A 16719-nucleotide genomic window follows, 5' to 3' on the forward strand; every position below is an offset into this window, starting at 1 on the left:
GTCTCGGGTAGAGACAATGGGTAGGTGCGTCCATGAGGAGGCATGGTTCCAGGAAGGAGATCAATAGGGCAGTCAAACCGCCGAAGAGGCGGGAGAAGGTCAGCCTTCTGTTTGGAAAATACATCCTCATAGGCGGCGTAAGGAGCCGGTATACCAGAAGAGGTGGTAACCAAAGGAATCGTTGCCGACACAGTTACCTTCTGGAGACAAGATTGGTGACAAGCTGGACCCCACTCTACCAGCTGTAGAGAAGTCCATTTAAATGGAGGAGTACTTCTGGAGCGAAGGGAGCCCGAGCACTATGGGATGAATAGACTTATCCAATACTAAAAGTTCAAGGTCCTCTTGGTGAAGAGCCCCTGTGCGTAGTTGAACAGGTTCCGTGGTCAGGGAAATACGGCTGGGAAGCGGCTCTCCATATATTGAAGCAATGCACAGGGTAGAAGTTACCCAAGAGTTGCACAAGGTCCTTGAGGATAAAATTTCCCCCTGCTCCTGAATCCACCAGAGCGAGGATTGGGAAGGACGGGAGTCCCAAATTAACGTGACTGGAACAGAGAGTTGGGGAGCCGAAGAAGTTGCACCCAAGTTCAGGACTCCTACTGAACTTGGGCTCTGGAATTTCCCAGAGAATGGGGCACTTCATCAGATGGTGGCCTGGAGCCCCGCAATACAGACACAGGCCGGTTTGTCTTAGCCGGAGGCGCTCTTCCAGTGTCAGTCGCCCTCTACCCAACTGCATGGGTTCCTCCACCTGGATCACTCTAGTGTCACTAGATGTAATGTTAGTAACGGGTGGTGAGCGGGGGCGGACCTGCAGGAGTCTTTTGGGCATCCGGCTCGCCCGGTGTCACTCTTAAGATGGTGGTCAATTCGGCCTGTCAAATCTATAAGGTCCTCCAAGGAGGAAGGGAGCTCCCGAGCAGCCAACTCATCTTTTAGCTGTGAGGAGAGACCATCAAGAAAAATAGCTCGAAGGCAATCCTCTTGCCAAGTGTGCTCCATAGACAAAGTCCGGAACTCTGCGATGTAATTGAAAAGGCTTTGTTGTCCTTGATGAAGATGGAATAAATTTGTGCTTGCCACAGCATGCCTCTCAGGGTCGTCAAAAGTTTGCTTGAAAACAGCCACAAATTCAACCAGTTCCCTCAACAGGGAGTCTGAGTATTCCCACGGTGGAGAAGCCCAGGCCAGGGCCTTCCCTTCAAGGCGAGACAGGATAAACGTGACTTTAGTTAGATCATCCTGGAAGATAGAGGGTTGCAGAGAAAATTGCATGTAGCACTGGTTTATGAAGCCTCTGCAAAGCTTAGTCACCTTTAAAACGTGGGGGTGCTGGAAGCGCCAACATGGCCCATGGCAATGATGGAAGTGGCTGTAGAGGAGACGAGGCCGGGTCGCATAGGAAAGCATCGACCCAGGTGTGGAGACGGTCCATGGATGAGGCCAGTGCCTCGAGGAACTGCTGCTGTTCCTGCACCATGAAAGCCAGGCCTGGAATGGCCTGGAGGATGCACAGCTCCACTGAATCCATGGCCTTTGCAATCTGTTGAGCTGGAGGTGGATTCTTGGACTGAGGTGGGGTTGACGCAACCCATAGGCAAGGGCCCACGGGTCCCCACCATCAGCAGGTGAAGTGGGCTGAAGCTAGAGGCCACTGGAGCTTCACCTATACCAGCCCACGTTCCCCCTCAGGTTGAGCCTTTGGGTGCCGGGGCCGGAAGGACTTAGGTGGGCCTCGAGTTAGGATAAGGTAGATAGATGGTTCAGCCCAGAGACAGCATCCAGCAGGTGGCGTAAGTCTATCCAAGACTGGTTACAGAACTGGAACCCAAGCACGAGGGAACCAGGAGTGACAGAAGATGCTTGAGCAAAGAAAGGCCAAAGCCTTGAAAGTCCACGTCCAGAGGATAGAGGCAGCGGCGTCACTGTAGAGCTCAGATGGGAGCTGGCGGCTAGTGGAAGCTGCAGCGAGTAATGAGGAACTCCGGACAAAGAGTCTGTAGCAAGGTTATCCGTAGCAATGGTCAAGGCACGGAGAAGGCAGGCGTGGTCAGGCGAAGCAATGGTCAAGGGATGGAGAGAGCAGGCATGGTCAGGCATAGCAATGGTCAGGGCATGGAGAAGGCAGGCATGGTCAGACGTAGCAATGGTCAAGGCATGACCGTGTTGGTCACTGCGAGGGTTATGATGCTGGGTCGATGATATGACTTGGGACCTCAGGGGTATCCTCTGGCTCGAGAGAGAGAGAGCATCCGCTTGGGCGTTCTTGGCTGCTGGACGATAGCGGAGTTCAAAATTGAAACGTTAAAAAAATAATGCCCAGCGGGCCTGTCTAGGATTCAGGAGTTGAGCTTCCTTTAGGTGTTCAAGATTCTTATGGTCTGTAAATATCATGAACTTATGCTGTGCTCCTTCTAACCAAGGACGCCATTCTTGAAGAGTCAATTTCACGGCTAAAAGTTCACGGTCTCCGATTGTGTAGTTTTGCTCTGCGGTGGAAAACTTGTGCAAGTAGAAGGAGTAGGGTACTAAGACCCCCTTGGAGGAATACTGGCTCAGGACTGCCCCTGCTTCAATGGCGGAGGCGTCAACCTCAACGATGATGGGGCGGTTAAGATATGGATGGCGTAAACACGGTCCGGTGCAGAAGGCCTCTTTCAAGGCGTGGCAGGCAGATTGAGCCTTGGGGCTCCAAACTTGAAGGTTACTACCTTTCCTAGTCATGGCTGTGAGTGGTGCCGCTAGCATGGAGCAGTTGGCGATGAAGCTTCTGTAATAGCTTGTGAATCCAAGGAATCTTTGTAAGGTGCGGAGGCCTACTGCTGGGGCCAATCTCGAATACCCTGAAGTTTCTCAGGGTCCATGGTGAAACCACGATTGGATATGATGTAGCCCAGGAATGGAAGATGGGTCTGTTAGAAGATAAATTTCTCTAATTTTGCGTAGAAGTGATTGTCTCGGAGGCGTTGTAGGACAGTTCGAACATGTGAGTGGTGGGACTTCAGATCCTTGGAAAAGATCAGTATATCATCCAGATACACTACTACAAATGAGTATAGTAAGTCCCGGAAGATCTCATTCATCAAGCGCTGAAAGACCGCAGGGGCATTGCAAAGTCCAAAAGGCATGACTACGTACACGTAGTGGCCATCTCTTGTATTGAAAGCCGTCTTCCAAATATCCTTGGGCTGGATTCGTACAAGATTGTATGCCCCTCAGAGATCTAACTTTGTAAAGATCTGGGCCCCTTGTAGGCGATCAAATAGTTCGCTGATGAGTGGCAGAGAGTAGCGATCCTTGTGGGTCACGGCATTTAGCCTGCAGTAGTTGATGCAAGGACGTAAACTGCCATCTTTCGTCTTCACGAAGAAGAATCCGGCTCCTGCCGGAGAGTCCGAGGGTCTTATGAGCCCTTTATCCAGGTTCTCTTTAATATACTCTGACATTGCTTTGGTCTCCGGAAGCGAGAGGGGATATGTTCTGCCTTTGGGAGGCATGGTGCCTGGGAGAAGCTCAATGGGGCAATTGAACTTTCGGAGTGGAGGCAGAATGTCAGCATTCTTTTTGGAGAACACATCTTGGAAATCAGAATATGGAGCCGGTAACCTAGTAAGGGTTGTGATGTTCAGGACGGTGACCACTGGAGGCTCTTGTCGTAGACAGCAGTTCTGGCACTGGGGTCCCCACTGAATCAACTGCAAAAATGAGGAGCGTATTCCTGGAGCCAAGGAAGTCCTAGGATTACTGGATGCATAGAACACTTCAAAACTAACAGAGATATCTCCTGTTCATGGAGGGTTCCCACGGTGAGGTAGAAGGCCACGGTGCGATGAGTGATGCGTCCTGGGAGGTGTTCTCCCTGGATAGATGCAATGCGGAGAGGTGTCTCCAGGGGTTGAAGAGATATCTGGAGGAGAGTGACGATGTTGTCCAGAATGAAGTTACCACTTGCCCCAGTGTCCACAAGGGCAGTAGAGGCAAAGGAGTGTGCCTCCCTAATGAGGCATACAAGGAGTAGTAATTGGGGGCCAGTAACAGTAGCGCCCAAGCTCGGAACCCCCGCCGGGCTCAGGCTCTGTAGTTTCCCGGACGTACGGGGCGAGGATTGCAGGAGGTGTCTGGAGCCACCACAGTATAGGCACAGGCCTTGTGTCTTGCGTCGGAGGCGCTCTTCAGGGGATAGGCTCCGTGGTTAATTTGCATCGGCTCCTCTGGTGATGGAGGAGGCGCCAGCAAGGCCTTCAACTGGGGATTCATGCCACGAAGTGGACGTAAGGCAGAGGACCGGGGGACCTTTACCTCCTGGTGTCACTCTAACGTAGGCAGTGGTCAGTCTCGCCAACCAGGGAAATTAGGTAGTCCAAATGGAGGGATCTCACGTGCAGCCAGCTCGTCCTTGAGGGCAGGAGACAAGCCATCCAGATAGATCGCCAGTAGGCAGTCCTCTTGCCACCCCAGTTCTGTGGCTGGTGTCCTGAATTCTACTGTGAATTCGGTGAGCGAATGCAAGCCTTGACGGAGGTGGAGAAGCTGGTGACCCGTGACCGCCTATCGGCCGGGATCTCCAAAGGTCCGCTTGAATATGGAGATGACGTAAGAGAGAACGCAGTGGATATCATCAGAATGCTCCCAGAGCGGTGACGCCCATGCCAGGGCCTTCCCTTCAAGGCAAGAGAGGATGAAGGTTATCTTAGTTGTCTCGCTGGGAAACAGTGAAGGCTGTAATGCGAATTGCATAAAGCACTGGTTGAAGAAGCCTCGGCAGAGGCGTGGATCCCTATTGAAATGGGGTGGAGCCGGAAGGGCCAAAGATGCCCGCGGAGGCTGGGTTTGAGCCAGGCCCCCTGGGTTGGCCGTAACAAGATCCTGTAGTTGAGACCGTAGTCTATCCACGGACTAAGCCAAAGTTTCTAGGGTTCGCTGTTGTTCTTGGACATGAGCTGCTAGGCCAGGAATGGCTTGCAAGGTGGGAGACTCCGCCGAGTCCATGGCCTTGGCAACCTGTTGCGCTGGAGGTGGACCCTTGGCCTGGTGCAGGATTGGTACGGCCCTCCGGTCGGAACCAGAGAGCACCTGCCACCAGGAGGCGGAGCACAGGAGGAGACAGAGGCTAACAGGGCTTCACCGCTAACAACCCGGGGTTCCCTCAGGTTGAGCCCTTGGTTACCCGGGCCGCCTGGTCTTAGGTTGGCCTCGTAGGGTTTCCTTGAGATGAAGCACAGGGGTGTGCGCACCACGAACAAGGGTGCGCGGTCAATGTCCAGACAGGCAGGCTCAGAGGTCACAGGAGGCTAGAACAGAGCGTCTGAGTGGATAGCGAGGATCAAGGCCAGAGTATCAGTCAGAATAGTCAGCCCAAGCAGGGGTCAGTACCTGTGGTCAATCCGGGAATAGTTAGGTTACGCAGAGGTCAGGTTCCAGGCAGCGATCAAGAATAGTCAGGTCAGTCAGAGGTCGAATCCAGGCAGCAGTCAGACGAGGTCAATGAACAACCAAAGGTCAGTACCGTGAGATCAGTCCGAAGGGTACTACCAGGGATGGAGAGACAAAGGATCAGGAGACACTGGAATAGGAGATGCTGGAACGGGAAACGCTGGAACAGAAGACACTAGAACGTTGGGAAGGCAAACTAGACACACTGGAGTATATGACCCAATTGCCAAGGCAAGGAAGTGGTGTCAGACCACTTCCTTATATACTTCTCTCAATCAGGGCGCACCGCGGAGCTGGGATCCGCCCTTGGCCCTTTAAGAGGTCGGGTGGGGCAGACGCCGCGGAGGACGCCGAGCCCCGCCGTGAGGCCTGGGAAGCAGAGGAAGGCCTGGCGGTCGCCGCCGCGGGATGCCGAGGCCGGACAGAGCTGGCAGCAGCAGCGGGGGAGGACGGCCCGGGACCCGTTGGAACATGGATAAGGTGAGCAGGCCCGAGCATGGACGGGGCGCGCAACACAAATGTGTTAAATAAAACTATTTGACTTTTCACCTTGCAACTAAGGATAATCCAGGAGCAACCATACAAAAATCTCACTTTTCCATTATAAATGTGAACCCTGGGGACTTTGTTCAAGTGGCAATATATGCAAAAAGCAGCAGTTGGTAGGAACATCCCCAATAATTCAAGGCATTTCTGGAGGGATTCACGCTTGTATTCCAGGCACTCATTGTATTTGGACTCTTAATTGTATGCTCTGTTGCACTTACGATCCTCCCTTTTTTTTTTTTTTTGTAGCCTCATAGAGGGAAGAACCCCCTGGATCTTATTGCTCCCGGCTCCAGACTGGAACTTCAGGACTTGCACGATTGCCTGGGAGCTTGGACGGTCAGCGTGGTGGACAATGTTGGTGGGAGACTCCAACTGCATTATGAAGGGCTGGACGATTCAGAGGAGTTTGACCAGTGGCTCTTTTACCTTGATCCCTTCCTTCACCAGGTTGGCTGGGCAGCTCAGCAGGGATATGAGCTCATGCCTTCATTAGGTATATATATATATGGCAGGATTAAACCAGGACTGAAATGTTTCCAGTATACAGAATATTCTCCTTGTTGTTGTCTGTGTTTTATGCCTGCACATGGAAGCAAAGAACTAGAGTTTTATAAATTCTTTAAAAGTACATTGGCCACAATTTAGAAAGATTAGTGGCAATTTTCAAATAGCCTGTGCAGTTGCAAAGTAGTTTACCCATGCAAACTTGCAGCTGATTTTGAAAGCTTCTTTTTGAAAATTAGAATATATATACTAAAAGAGCCCTCATGCTTTGCACATGCTGTTGGTGTAGGAGGCTGAGGTGGGGTGAATAAAATACTGCAAATACTTTTAGAAAACCCATGTTCACATGTTGTTTCACTCACCCGCTGGGAGAGTTTCTTTTTAACTGAGATAGAGTGTGTACATTGTGGAACTGCATGCATGCTTTTAGCTGGAATGAGTGTTGGTAATTTGCAGACAGACCAATTTTACTCGGGTTAATGACTTTGAACATTGCCTTCATTGTGTTTAGAAAAAAAAAATGTAATTCTTGCTGTGTCATGACTAAAAATTCACTTTGCATTTTTATACAATAGGGATTTTGTATATATTTAAATTAAATTGCTTTTCTGTTGCCACGTGCCAGCGTCTTAAGAATGAGAAGTTCAGGTTGCTCGTCTGTAGCCGATTTGTAACTTCTGACTCACATCTGCTTGGGTTTGCTGATTAAAATCCAGCACAGGGAAAATAAAATTTAGGGAATAATTCTGAGTAGACAGCGGAGTTGCAAAGCACATGACTGCTTTTATTGTGCATATTCTGCGACTAATTGTAAAAGAGAAACTACCTGGGTAATTTGTGTTTGACAATTACCTAGCATAAAGTATGCGCACTAAAATCATTTGCGTATTTTGCACCTGCCTTTTGTGCAGCCAGGAGGCCATTTTGGAGGGGGGGGGGGGGAAGGTCATGGAAGGGGGAGGGTCAAAATAGCACGCATGTTTTGAAATTCTGTGTGCTTGCCATTTTACCTTCCTCCTTCTCCCCAATGTAAATGCATTCCTTTAAATTTTTCCTGTTAACCTTGCTAGAAGTGCATGCACTAAGGAAGCCCATATGTACTTTTGGCTAACAAGAGGAGGGGAATTTTCAGACAGGCCGATTTTTACCTGGCTTTCGATAATTTACCCTTCGATGTAGGGGGGGGGGGGGGGGGTGATGGTGGTAATTTTGTAACTGCCTACATTGCTGTAAAAGCCCACAGGTATTTTTTTCCCCATAGACATTGTACTCATTCTCAAAGGATAAGTATGCATGTCGCTTTCCCGTTTGAAAACTGGCCCAGAAAATCTGCCCCACACACATTTACACTTGCTAATTGGTGCAAGTAAGGGGGGGGGGTGTGTTGGTTTTCTGAAATAAAAATGGCCTACATACTTTTGGATTGCCAGAACTATTTGCATAAGTGAAAGCCCCCCCCCCCTCCCCCCAGGAATGCCTCTTCTCAGTGTGGCTAAAGTTGCATGTCCAGTAGCCCTATGCACATAATTTTACCAGCACAAAGAAAGGGCACATTTTTTTTTAAAGCCCTTCTCTATATGCAAAGTGCTGCTTTACCTGTGGAAATAACTTTGAAACTTACCCTCTCAGGGGGTAATTTTAAAACAGTCCATATTGGCGCAACGTCTGCAGGTACTTTTCACCCAGGGCCGGTGCAAGGGTCCCGCCAAATCTCCACTCTTCTTTGCCGCCGCTTGTGGCCCCATATATGTACCAAGGGTCTCTGGCGCCCGGGGGTTAATGAATGCATTTCTGTGCCTCTCCAGCATCCCCCCCTTAATCCTTCTTGTACTAGTGCTTAAGGTCACAGAAAATCAGTGGCATCTCTAGACAGAAGAATTTTTTTGGTGGGGGGGGGGAGCCAAAATGACATTTCTTCATCACACCCACCTCTACAGCATGGATCCTGCTTTAAAATTGATTACAAAAAAAAAGTGTTAATAAAAAAGTCCAAAGGGTCTTCTGTGTAATTTTAAAAAGCTGGCCAGTTTCACACTTCTAGTAAAACTACTATAAAATTATTTGATAGCCTCATTCAACTAATTCTATATGGCTATGAGAGTGAAGTCTGGAATATATAGGAAGGGGCAGAATGTCAATATAAATCCTGCACCTCCAGTTCTCTAACTCTGTGCATCCACTGAAATTCCCCCAAACAATGGAGCTTGGATATTTCCCTTACAGCTCATTATACTAAAAGATATTTTCAAATTCTGGTGTCACCTCACAGTAACAGCAACACAAACACCTTCCACTGCCAGGCACATTGTGAACAACCTTCAGCTTGCTACTCCCTATGTATCATGGCTAATTCAGCCCTACTTGTAAATGGGGTTCTCCATAGACATCAGGATGAATTAGCTATGCTTAATACCTGCCTGCCTCCCTGGAGAGTTGAATACCTAGCTAAAGCTTAGCTCTACAATCGACTGAGGAGCTCATGAGGCAGCTCGCGCACAGGAACTTTCATGCATGCTGAATAGTAAAACTTTACTGAGCTAGAGAGCTGAGTCCATTCAGCACAGTCGGATGATACCACCCATGTATCATGGCTAATTCATCCAGCTAAGTACAGAGAACCCCATTTATGGTAAGCAAACTTGCTTTCCCCTTTGAAAATTATCCCAGAAAATCTACCCACAAACATTTTACATTTACTAATTTGTGAGGGAATTTTTCCTCAGAAAAAATGCACATATACTTTTGGAAATGCAAAAGTATGTGCATAAGTGCAAACCCCTACTCAAGCCCACCCCTTGGAATGCCTTCCTATACTGTACATTTACACACATATGTGAATTGGAGATCATAGAGCAGGCACAGGTAAGCAATTTGCAGAGCTTAGTGACTTTTCTCACCAGAGGGCCACTTTAAAGGAAGACTGCTGCCTATTCAACTCTAATGATGTGGGTTACAAAAGACAATATTTTAACCATGCAGCCTTAAAATAATTTCAGAATACAGAGGGTAATTTTCAAAGGCATTTCTGCCAGTAAAATAATGTTGACATACAGAAATGGCTTTTAAAAAAATTGCCTTCCCAATATACGTTTAAACTTACCTTCATATGTCCTGTGTACACATACGTTTACCTGAACGAATGGAGACATTCTTAGCAGTGGAGTTGGGGAGGGGTTTGGATTTACATATATACTTTTAAATCTTCAAAAGGATGCATGTAAAATTTGCCTAAAAATTTCTGTGTACAGTTTAGCAGGTGTAGTTCAGTGCAGGTAGTTTTGGTAGGATAATATTAAAAGTGAACAAACATGCATAAGTTCACTTTGAAAATTGGTGTAACTTATGTGCCTTTTTGCTGACTTTCTTATGCAAGCTTACAAAATAACCCTCTTGGCCACAAATTTTTAATACGTTTGATTTTAACTAGAAAGGTGGTATAAAAGGAAATAAAAAAAAAAATACTTAGGTAGAAATTCAGCGCCATTTAGCCTGATAAGTTTTGACTTATCTGGCCAAGTGGTTATAGCCTGAGATCAGTGACTGCCACTTAGCCAAATAACTAAATATTTAGCTGTCTAAATGGCAGGCAGGCCATGGGTTTAACTGGGAGGAGTTGTTAGTTGGATAAGTTATCTGGCTGACTCTGGTCAGGCCATAAGCCTGTCCTAAAGTTGGGTAGGTAGACTTATCCTGGCACTTCTAAGCACATTATGCTTTAACCTGTCTTCTCTATTGTATTATATTTATAATTACTGCCTGCTTTAACCTCTCTTTCCAGCTGATTAAGCTTCCAAGTTCTTACTCCTTGTTGAATGTAACTTTGCCTCTTCCACTTCAATTGTTTATTTACTTTAGTTGTCGCTTCAGTTTTTTTACCCTTGTTCGATGTAAACCGATCCGATATGGTTATTACTATGAAGGTCGGTATAGAAAAGTGTTAAATAAATAAATAAATCCTATTAACTTTTAGATAGCTGGGTATATAGGTTTATTTGGCTATCTAGCTCGGCCACATAGTGGCTGAATATGGACATCATTAGATGTTGTTGCTGGTATGAATTAAGATTTGCATTATGTAAGTTTGGCAGCGAAATGAATGGAGCAGAAAAAGGCTAGTTGCTCTGCCAAGTTTAACCTGTTGAAGACAGCAAACACACTAGCAGCAATACCTATTATCCAATTATAAAGTACTTAGGAAGGTTATTTGTGTAGGGGCCTTGTAATAAATGCTTTGGAATTCTTTTTCTTTTACAAAAATAAGACACCGCAAAATCCCAGTTAATGGATATATATCTAGACCCCCCCAAAACAACAGAAAAAGCTAATGAGTCATATTAAAACCCGTTAGTAGTCCTATGATGTATTTACTATGTATTGTACTATTTATGTCTTTTAAACTGCCTTGGGTTGAACTATGTTCAGGGAAGAAGGTATAGAAATATAACATATTGTAACATAGCAGTTAAAAATTACCTTGAGGAAGGGTTCCCCTACAGCCTTCAGTGGAACAGTTCAGTTGCTGTTTCACGATATGTACTGGACTGGACTGAACCTAGTCAAGGGGTACATCAGCCAGTTGAGCAGTCTGATTAGCTGAATGTCCCCTGATGCTTTATTGTATATAATTTAGCGAACATGGCATGAAGCATTTTGTTTCCGAGTGATGCCATCAGTGTCTTTTTATGTGAATATTAAGGAAAGTAAAAAAAAAATAAGCTAATTTAGGCAACTGTGCCACAGAATCCCAGGAATTATGCCAGAGAAAATTTTAACTCTTGCTGAATATTCTGCCTTTGAGGTGATGCAGCAATCCAGGGGTTGTACTTACTCATTGTAAAAGAGAGAAATATTCTCAGCCTGGGCAGATGTTAGTGCTGCAGTGCTTGAATGGAAACCTGTGTGTGTGGAATTGCCAGATCTTCTCATGGCTACAAATCCAGCAGCCCGTGCTAAAAAAAAAAACCAAACCAGACCATCTCTCAGCACACCTTTCTTTCCTTAGCATACATTTATGGAATAATAAATAGTAACCTTGCGGGTGTGTGTGTGTGAAATAGTGTCACTTTCTAAAGCGCGCTCTGAAGCATGGTCTGCATAATATGACTGTCTAACTGCATGTAATGCTCATAATTCTTCACTATTGAGAAAGGGAATAATGAGCAGCCACTTATGTCAGTATTTGTGATGCTGGCTGCAGGTGTCAAGCACCTGAGGAGTGAAGCTGAATGGCTAGAGACCCTGACAAAATTAAAGGAGGAGGCAGAGGAAGAACAGTGTCAGTCTATGGATGTCTTTAAGGTAAGTTATCTGAAACACTTTGGGGTTGATGCAATAAAAATGCGCCAAAAGCGGGCGCTGAGTGTTCAGCACCCGCTTTCCTAATGTGCCCCCAGGTACTATTTAAATTACAGGTCGTGCCTCCTTGGCAGCGACTGTCCCACAGGTTAAGAAAACAGATTCTGAATTTGCCGGTGTCCGTTTTCCTAACCGGCACACAGCCACAGGTTTGGAAAACGAATACTGAGCGTCCGTTTCCTGAACCTGACCACTGGCACTCTTTTTAAAAAAATTTTTTTTTTAAATCTTTAAAACTTTTGTTCCTCCGACTTAATATTATCATGATACTAAGTCGGAGGATGTACAGAAAAGCAGTATTTTCTGCTTTTCTGTACAACTTTTTGGGGTGCTCAGAAATTATCGCCTGCTCTGGGCAAGCGTTAATTTCGGAGTGTAAAAATGTGTGGATTGGTCGTACATTTTTTTATTGCATGTGACGTGAATAACTAATAGCCCTCATCGACATGCATTTGCATGTGATGAGTGCTATTAGTTTCCTGGCACGTTGGACACATAATGTGGAGGCGCTATTCCTCATATAGCATAAAGGGGCTGGGGATGCGCCTCCAAAACACGTGTCCAACTGCGGCTAAACCAGTGCGCTCGGCTGAGCGCACTGTATTGCATCGGCCCCTTTGTATGTTTTCTCGCCCCCACGCATATGTGCACAGCTCAGCCTCCTCAAAGCATTCTGATCCTCTATGGAAGGCCTCAGCTTAGTGAAAATCAGGGCTTTGGGAATCTCTGAACTTTGGCGTAAAGATGCTCAGTGTATGCATCAGAACTGACAGCAACTGAAATCTAGTTATTCAAACAATGTTTATTGTATTTCATTTAGTAGATTTATAACCCATCTGTCCTAAATATTTGTGCTTGGCAGATTAAAAGCAATATACAAATATGCATCTTACAAATACAATTAAAAAGCATCCCAGACATAAAAACAAAGATGAAAAACCATTTTATTTTTAATTTTATATTCTACCTTTTGAAACACTTCAAAGCAGATTGTATTCTGGTATTGTAGGTATGGGAACAGATTTCAAAGGCTTCATGAGGTATAGAATTAAATCAGAAACACATGTTTAACTGGGTATTGCAAAAGACTTTTGTGAAAAAAATAGGGCTTTAACATTTTTCCAAAAATTTAGGTAGTCAGGTTCAGAACAAATCTCGAGAGGGAGATCATTCCACATAATAGGGGTCTACAGAAAATGTCTTCAAAGGACAAGCAGGATGGTAATCCTCACACATGGGTGACATCACCAGATGGAGTCTGGCACGGAAAACTTTTGTCAAAGTTTCTAGAAACTTTGACACACTGAGCATGCCCAGCATGCTACTATCCACGTGTCCACGTGTGGTCCCTCTTCAGTCTCTTTTTCCGCGAAGCTGAAGCTTTTTTCTTCTTTCCCAAGTCCTGTCAGATCCCTCTGTGTGTTTTCAGGGTTTTTTTCTCTCGGTATCTCTAAGTTTTCTTGTTAGTTTGCGGTCGATTACCGATGGTGTCGTCTCCCAGTGGCTGCCGGGCATTGACTGTGTGCTGTGTTCTTTTTTCCATTGTGTCAACCAGCTTCCGCCATTGCCCCCAGTGCTCCCGGACCATGTTCATCACAGACCCCCACAAGGTCTGTGTCCTGTGCCTGGGGCATTGCATGATGTCCGTGGCTGTGATCTTTGTGCCCAAATGACCCCCAAGGGTCGTTGGGCACACCTGGACAAAATAGAGAAGCTGCTTGGTGCTAAGAAATCGGAACCATCGACATCAGCGACTGGGACTTCGACTCCTCAGAGTAAGGGAGTCTTGACTACGACCCCCTCGGTGTCCACTCCGCTACTGAGCCCCGATCCAGAAGTAGGAGCGGGGGACCGAGCAAGGTCCATAACCTCGCGTTCCAGATCCGGTTCCTCTTCATGTCCTTCTGTTCCAGGGAAGGACCGGGGTGAGCACCAGTCTTCACCCTCAAAGACATCGGACCACGGGAAGGCACCGACATCATCCATGCCTCCCCCGAAGCGGTCCCATGCAGAGGATGTACCCTCTGGACGACCCGATGAACCTTGGGGATTCCTACCGCTACCAGTGAAGGGTTCGGGTCCCCCTACCATTCTAGGGGCGATCTGATTCAACTGCCTCCTCCTCAAGCCGTCCTGTCTTCGGCAGCCTTTGAGGAGGAGTTGGAGAGGCGTATGCGGCTGGCGATCAGCCAGGCCCTGCAGGGCATTGAGTCTCCGGTTCCACCGGGACCGTCACTGCCGTAGGAGTCGACCCCATTGGTGCTTCCACCTCTGTTGGAGTGGCTGGACCTGCTGCTTGGTGTCGTACCGACGCAGCCAGCCCCAAAGCCTCAAGTTCCTTCTCTATCGAAGGGTGCATCACCGCTGCCTCCACTGGCTCCAATTCCGGTGAGTGGTTCTTTGGACGAGGAAAGTCCATCGGGGTCAATGGCACCCAGGCGCACATAATGCCCCGACCGGCGCTAGCCCTCCCAGAGCCTTCGGGGCTGGTGCCCTCAGAGCCATTGATTCCCCCGGTGCTCCCGAAGCCTATGGAACCATCGGTGCCAATGTGCCCTCGGATTCCACTGTTGTCTACTTCAGTTCCTCCGATGTTCGGCTTAAGACCCCGGTGGGGGCTCCACCTCAAGTGTCTCCGGGATTCCAAAGTGAGAAGGATGCCCCCTCAGATCCCTGGGAAGGAGAGGCATCAGTTTCCTCCACAGATGAATCTGAGGGCTTGCCTTCTGAACCGTCTCCACCAGAGGAGAGGCGTGAGTCCCCCACCAGAGGATCTGACGTTTGCTGGATTTGTAAAAGCCATGGCAGAGTCAGTGCGTTTCCAGCTTTTAACAGAGCAGGATTCTAGGCATAAAATGTTAGAGATCCTAAAATTTATTGATTCTCCTAAAGAAGTGGTGGATGTGCCAGTACACAACATTTTTAAGGAGCTTGTCATCCGGCTCTGGGAACATCTTATCTCCATCCCACCAGTGAACTGGAAGACCGACGCTGTCTCTCTCATCCAGCCCACCACAGGTTTTGAATGCTGGTAGCTCCCACACCAGTCGGTAGTGGTGGACTCAGCCTTGAAGAAAGCAAAGAGGCTCCGGACTCATGCTTTGGCTCCCCCAGGTCGTGAGCACAGGGCTCTGGATATTCTTGGATGGCGGGTATTCCAGGGCTCAATGTTGGCAGCCAGGATTGCCTGCTATCAGCTTTATATGGGCCGGTACTCCAGAAACCTCTGGAAACAGGTTCCAGATTTGGTGGAATGCCTTCCACAACAGTTTCAGGATGATTTTCAGAAGGTAGTTCAACAGGGCCTAGAGTATGACAAACACGGAGTCCGCTCAGCATATGATGTGTTTGAAACCGCAATGAGGGTTGCAGCAGCTAGCATTGGGGCTTGTTGCATGGCCTGGCTTCACGCTTCCGACCTCCATCCTGAAGTTCAGGATCGTCTGGCAGACCTCCCCTGTACAGGGGAGAACCTCTTCGGGGACAAGATTAAATAGGCAGTAGCACAGCTGAAGGATTATCACGAAACCCTTCAGCAGTTATCAGCCAGCACCAGCCCTCAGGCAAGAAGCCTCCCAGGCAACACACAAGACGCCCTTTCTACCAGCCACGAAAGTATTATCCGCTGGCATTCCAAGCAAGACCCCAGCTGGCACCAGCTAGGCCAAGGGCATGGCAGCCATATGCCCCTCGACCGGCTCTGCCTCACCTCAGAACCCCGCCATGGAGTTTTGACTGGCAACGAGGGGATTTGAGCCAGCAAACCCTACCCCAGAACACCGACCCCCCCCCCAGTGGGGGGGCCGCCTGCAGCTCTTCACCAACCAGTGGATTTCAGTCACCTCAGACCAATGGATCCTCTCTATCATGCGGCAGGGGTACAGGTTGCATTTCCAACTAACTCCTCCACATTCTCCTCTGTGTCCTCGATGGAGATGTTCAGAGAATCAGCAAATACTTCAGTAGAGCTCTCCGCCCTCTTAATGGCTCGAGCAGTTGAAATGGAACCACCAAGCCAGCAGGGTGATGGGTTCTAGTCCAGGTATTTCCTGATTCCCAAGAAAACCGGAGGCCTTCGCCCCATTCTAGATCTGAGGCCATTAAACCATTTTCTTGTCAGAGAAAAATTCAAGATGATCTCGTTGGGAACTCTGATCCCTCTCCTCAGAGCTGGGGACTGGCTCTGCTCCCTCAATCTCAAAGACGCATACGCCCATATTCCATTTCTCCTACAAATTGGAGGTATCTGCAATTCATGGTAGATGGGGAGCACTATCAGTATTGGGTGCTGCTTTTCGGCCTGGCGTTGGTGCCCCGCGTCTTCACAAAATGCCTGGCAGTGGTGGGAACTTACCTCAGAAGGTAAGGGGTACACATCTTCCCCTACCTCAACGATTGGCTCATCGGCTCCAGGTTGGGGGCGTTGCATTCCCTACATGCCACCATACATGTTCTGGAGGAACGGGGATTTCTAATCAACTACCAGAAATCCCATCTCCAGCCGTCACTGCAGTTGGACTTCATTAGGGCCAGGTTCAATACAGTCCAGAGGAAGGCCTTCCTGCCCCAAGACTGAGCGATAACCCACACTTCCCTAGCAAGGGTAATTTCCTGCGGCCCTCACATTTTGGCGCACCAGTTCTGTGCATTTTGTGGCACATGGCAGTGATGGTTCACGTCACACCATTTGCTTGGCTACACATGCGCAGGGCACGGTGGACATTGCACTCACGGTGGACATTGCACTCATGGTGGCGCCAAGCCACCCAGAATTTTTGGGCTCGCATCTTAGTCACCATTCCACTTCGGCAATCCCTTGTGTAGTGGGAGACCATATCCAACCTGGAGAAGGGGATGCCTTTCTGGGTACCTCAG

At 48.0% G+C, this 16719-nt stretch overlaps 1 protein-coding gene across 7 annotated transcripts in view; it reads left to right on the plus strand.

Moving 5' to 3' along the window:
* The window catches only part of SFMBT1 (Scm like with four mbt domains 1), a 270863-nt gene that overhangs the window by 177948 nt on the left and 76196 nt on the right, over window positions 1-16719 (plus strand). For all 7 annotated transcript variants that reach the window (XM_029599417.1, XM_029599420.1, XM_029599421.1 and 4 more), the window contains 2 exons: window positions 6232-6478; window positions 11687-11787. In XM_029599417.1, coding sequence (XP_029455277.1) covers window positions 6232-6478; window positions 11687-11787 — 348 coding nt within the window. The remainder of the gene's footprint in view (window positions 1-6231; window positions 6479-11686; window positions 11788-16719) is intronic.

Source organism: Rhinatrema bivittatum, chromosome 4 (assembly GCF_901001135.1).
Source record: "Rhinatrema bivittatum chromosome 4, aRhiBiv1.1, whole genome shotgun sequence".
Classification (NCBI taxonomy): Eukaryota; Metazoa; Chordata; class Amphibia; order Gymnophiona; family Rhinatrematidae; genus Rhinatrema; species Rhinatrema bivittatum.